Source organism: Cryptotermes secundus, unplaced genomic scaffold, assembly GCF_002891405.2.
Source record: "Cryptotermes secundus unplaced genomic scaffold, Csec_1.0 scaffold337, whole genome shotgun sequence".
In the NCBI taxonomy this organism is placed as follows: domain Eukaryota; kingdom Metazoa; phylum Arthropoda; class Insecta; order Blattodea; family Kalotermitidae; genus Cryptotermes; species Cryptotermes secundus.
In genome coordinates, this window is record NW_019733323.1 from 168,660 (window position 1) to 174,196 (window position 5,537).

At 44.0% G+C, this 5,537-nt stretch overlaps 1 protein-coding gene across 1 annotated transcript; it reads right to left on the reverse strand.

Moving 5' to 3' along the window:
- Positions 1-1,593: 1,593 nt before the first annotated feature.
- LOC111867962 (protein YIPF5) lies at positions 1,594-2,066 on the reverse strand. The gene has a single exon (XM_023858225.1). It carries the CDS (start codon positions 2,064-2,066, stop codon positions 1,623-1,625), a length of 444 nt encoding a protein of 147 aa, XP_023713993.1. The 3' UTR covers positions 1,594-1,622.
- Between the last annotated feature and the right edge of the window lie 3,471 nt (positions 2,067-5,537).

Below are 5,537 nucleotides of genomic sequence, written 5' to 3' on the forward strand. Positions count from 1 at the left end.
ATTAAGCACTACGCCGCGAAGACGTATGGGGAAGTGGGGCTTTAGCTCCTCCATTCTTGACCTCGGCATCAGATGGAAGTAAGTCGACAGCTTCACGCCCCAGCCGCTTCACCCACAGGGAAGGAGCCTCCGGTGCCCATTGGAGAGTAGGCTGGGCGGGCAGCAGAGTGGGGCTGGACGCTGTGGTCTTTTTATTTAGGCGTTTCTCTGAGAGGTCTTATTACTATATATCTACTTATTTAATTCTGAGTGAAATGTACTTTTTGCTTAGGGGTGTACTGAGAAGTTGGAGGGCGACAGAAAAATGTTAGGTTGGAGAAGGGAGGAAATGCGAAACCAATATCGGAAAACAATTTTTCTTTGAACCAGGATTTTCTCTCACGGCTTCTCTTTTCTCCATGTTGATGGCCAAGAGAGACCTTGTATTGTGTCTGTGTTGTGTCCCTCAAACCCTTTTCTGAAACAACCCCCTTCTCCTTTACTACAACCCCCACTAGATCTATACGTTCACTCCGTCACCCCGTTCTGTATTGCTGCGTAGGGAACTCTAATATACAGATCCTGAAAGCCATATTGAAGTTACAGACACCCTGGAGTGTGTTCATCTGATACTACGCTAGATGTGATTATAAAGCCATACATCATACCTAGGTATAGGGAAACACGTAATAGTCATACAAGAATTGACGCGCATTAATGGGAATTTAAGTAGCATTTCATGTTTCTGGCTGGCGAATGCTGAAGTACGGTATTTTAAATGCCGCTGAAGTTTCCTTCATTTGAATATAGAGCGTAGTATTTTAAACGGAGAGCTTATATGTATTTACGTCAGTTATTTGACTAAAAACATTTCTACGGATGATGGGGAATGCGTATGATATCTATAGATCCTAAAACCCTAAGAAAATAGGTCACTTCGGAGGAAGTGAAGTAGATATAGGTAAATTTGTCCCTGTACTTAATCATTGAAGCACTGCGTCTTGAAAGTACATGGGGAGTGGATGTATGCTTGATCTCGACAATAGTTGGAGATGAGTGGTCAGTTTCACGCCTCGGCCACTTTATCCTCTGGAAGTGAGACCCCGACACACATTGGATAGGAGGCTGGGTGGGCCACAGAACTAATCTGGACGATGTGAAGAGGAGAAACATCTTGTCCCTACCGGGACTCGAACTCCAACCCCTCGACCGTCCAGCCCAAAATCAGTCGCTATACCGAATGCGCTCTTAAGATATTAATATTGTCACGTATTCGGGGTTTGTGTGACTAATACTAATTGGTTCGGGATTTGATGATTGAGTTTACTGGCACTTCTTTACAATTACAGTTGATTATGACGGCTCACAATTAATGAGCGTCTACGACTCGAGTACTGAACTGACTTCTGAAGTATCTTACGAACGAATCTTGAATTCACGAATGAAGACCGTTTTATAACCGCGAGAGAACCGAATAGAGATCACGATCTCAAAGGGTTCCACTACTCTTCATGAATACGTTGTCTCGGATACGTTCCTGCACCATTGCCTAGCAACGCTGTCAGGCTCGACTATTTCGATTTTTAGGCAGTGTTTACCGAGCCGTTGCCTAACTAAATATCACCACCAACGCCATGGAATATCTAGAAAATAGTGATAAGGGCGAAGACGCCGTAGAGCAGGGCGCATGGATAGGCCACCAGTGGCTGCTGGTGATCCATGAACAGAGCTGTAACGAACAGCTTGGAAGCTGACAGGCTGCACCAGGCAATAGCCAGGCCAGTCAACACGAACCCCGTGAGGCCCTGGAGAGACAACACAACGTTGATGCCCGAGAGGATGACCATTGGCAGCAGACAGTAGCCCAGCACAGATACCATGGTCCCCAGAGTGACAGCCGACACCGCCATCAAACTCAGTAGAGCGTAGATGCCCAGACAGCCCATCACTCCGATCGCATAGATGTAGCCGAAGTGAACCTTTCCAGACAGAAGAAGGAAGGCGCCAAGAGCAAGGCAGAAGACAAGCGGGCCAGCCAAGTCGGTGTCCTGCAGAACGGATGCGTCAGTTGTACGGCTTACTATCATGGAAACATATGTTAGCGAGCCTTGTCTGGCAAAGGATTATTCCGGCTTTCAGACCTCATGCCACATTATTCAGACGGAACTTAAAGTAGAGAGTGGGGCATGGACTAGATTAATGTAATGCATTTGCGGGTCCATGGGATCACGCTAATAAACTTCAACATTCCATGAATTCCGGCGAATTTACACCCACCTGAGCAAATGTAATCTTCTCAAGAAAGACTCTACTACATTGAATTATTTCATTCAGTGAATACTTTGATATCTCTTTCGTGATGAAGCTCAAGCTCTGACCCCCTTGCTGGGCAAAGTCATGCTCATTTGTTTGTCTCTGTTCACATTTTAACACTGTATATGTAAATATGCTTCGTGTGCCGCTTTTCACAGTAACGAGAGGCATTATGCATTCTGTAAACGAGAATGGGGCGGTGTACTCCAGTAACGTTCATATACAGTAAGTTCGTAAATGATCTGCACGATTTGAAAATGTTATTGCTCATAACATATGTACGAGTATTTTCCAGATGAATTATTTTCGGTTCTGAGGGCCTCGTTTGCCGTGGTGTTAATTTAGTGCCAATTTAGTGCCCATTAGTGCAAAGCGAATATAATTACAGAAATTATTCCTCGTAAATTCAGAATCTACTTTCTCGTATCAAGATAAATATTCATCATTTAAATATTGTTACATGTACATCCATTGCTCTGCATTATGTCGGTAATCAAGTTCCCGCGAAAATAGATTCTTGGAAAACCGTCCGTTTCTAGGTTACGCAACAGTAGAGGAAACTATGTTTTCTGTATTAGCGGTGACGTCACAATAGTGGATAGTGTTCACGTGATGTGTTTTCTGTATATCCTACCCACCCGTCAATAGGCTGGCTGGATAGCGATCACGTGATGTATTATTACTATGGGTCCTTGTCCCTTCCTCGGCTACATAAATAAAGCAGATGCAACTTAACGAATAGCAGCGGCAGAAGCACGGGAACAAGCAAGCAAGGAGATTTTTTATTGCTGGTGGGATGGGACTAAGTCCCTTATACTGTGGCCGCTTCTGGCCTATTGTACCAGCCCCAGATGAGAGGTGAGGGTGATTGTGGAGCAATTGGTGGAATGAAGATTGGCAGGGGGAAACCGAAGTACTCGGAGAAAACCTGCCCCAGCACCACTTTTTCCACCACAAATCCCACTTGAGCGGACCCGGGATCGAACCCGGGCCGCCGCGGTGGGAAGCCAGCGACTAACCGCTTGAGCTACGGTGCGGCCAAACAAGGAGATAGCCACGGATGTTTGTAGTTGAACAAGAACTAGAAGTCGGCCTGTGAGGACTTAACACGTGATTAGGAGACTTTATTTATGTGTAATATTGTGGGTGTGTGATTGAGTGAGGCTGTTGTAGTTCCCGTGTTATAAGCACGTGAAAACTAGTTCAGATAGAGTGAAGAGATTAGTGTGGAGTGATTGTACATTGTGTAAAGCAGCAAGAGTTTGATGATTAGTTGTAGTTACGACCTGTAAATATCCAGTAAATCAAATTACAACTCTAAACCCGCGTCTTAGTCACTGTGTGACACGTGACAATATGTATGTCAAATAGACGACTTATATTGATATCAAATTTGTGTATATTATTCCATATACAATTTTCTTATTAGATCAACCGTGTTTTGGAAAACTGCTGAAGTTCTGTTTCATTTGAGAATAGCTACTAGCATCAGTTCTGTCCAACAAGAGAAAATTAAGAGCATTCCATTTCCAATTCGACAAAATAGCCACTATAATAACAATACCACGCCCCTCCGGGAAGGGCCCCCTCCCACTACATCCTCTCCCTACTAACCCTGGAGACAAGCCAATTAAAACAACAGCATATATATATATATGGGGACCTACCACCAAATTCATTTAAATAATGCAATTGAAGCATGCATTACAATTACAAATGATTTTCATTTGATTGGAACAGATTTCCAAATTCATTTACTTGCCAGGCTTTTACATTGGATAGGTGTAACCATAGTTACAGGCTCCACATATATTTACTTTAAATATCAAGCCATTGCGGCTGCCATTAGAATGCTACTTTGCTCTCTATCCTTTATAGGCATAAGAGTATGCTACGATATTTCCACAGAATTTTTGGTCATGTCTCTACATTCGTTGCTGCCATGATGGTAGGGTCTGCGTTACACAAAGAAAACACCACTTAAAATTCCTTACAGAATTTGTAAACATCTGTTAACTGGAGCTGAGGTATTACGGCATTAAAATGTCTTAAATTGTACTGCAGTTATGTAATATACCCGTAAGTGCTCTCCTTGTGGGTGTTTTTTTTTTTTGGCAGTTGATGACATAGCTACATGTGGCCTAATTTTATTTTGTCGGTTACTGGTTACTTGTTATGGGCAGCACTTCGTGGCAGAAATCGATCGCTGCTTTCCTTGTGACACTTTCACTTACACTTTCACTTCGCTGTGACAATGTACGTGTATATAAGGGAGGGAAAGGTTGGAGGTTTGGCACCACTGAGTTGGGATAATAACATAGAATGAGGTGGCCACCGGGTGAAAGTTACAATTGGATTGCCGACTACTCAGTTTGGTAAAGATGAGACTCGATCACGGGATCTTCTCAGGCCTCGCTTAAAGAGGCGAAGGGAACAGTTGAGCAGAATAAGACTTGCTTGTAGATGATGTCACTGTTACTAACCTTTATTACACGGGCCGCGCCATAGCTCAAGCGGTTAGTCGCTGGCTTCCCACCGCGGCTGCCCGGGTTCGATCCCGGGTCTGGTCAAGTGGGATTTGTGGTGGACAAAGTGACGCTGGGGCAGGTTTTCTCCGAGTACTTCGGTTTCCCCTGCCAAACTTCATTCCACCAATTGCTCCACAATCACCCTCACCTATCATCTGGAGCTGGTACAATAGGCCAGAAGTGGCCGCAGTACAAGGGACTTAGTCCCACCCCACTAGCAATAAAAAAACCTTTATTACACACTTTCATCACAGCAGTACAAGCTGATCTGGTTAGCACCAATATGTATTTTCTTTAATATTATCTTACTGCTACAACACTGAATATTTTAACTGAGCGATAGCTTTTAAGCAGCCATTGTCTTATGACTTACTGGTTTCCAGTCGCCGATCACAGTGGCCGCGCGGGCTAAGGCATGAACAGTCTTCGTCTGCTCAAAGGCTGTGATCATGGGTTCGAATCTCACTTAAGGCATGGATGTCTGTGTGCGTTTATTCTGTGCATGTGTTGTCCTGTGTGTAGGTACCGTCCTTGCGACGAGCTGATCCCCGCCAAATGAGTTCTACGGACTGTGTATAGGATTAAGAAAATGAAAAATCTGCCAGGGTTAAATATCATGACATTTCTTCCGCAGGGTTTATATGAGGGGTTCTTTTGATTCTCAGAAAGAAAGTACTGTTTTCTAGGCGTATTCAAGAGACTCATCTTTCTATTGGC

Bases quoted from the DNA above. Each gene is read 5' to 3' on its own strand.
- LOC111867962 (XM_023858225.1), bottom strand. From the start codon at position 2,066: ATGATAGTAAGCCGTACAACTGACGCATCCGTTCTGCAGGACACCGAC.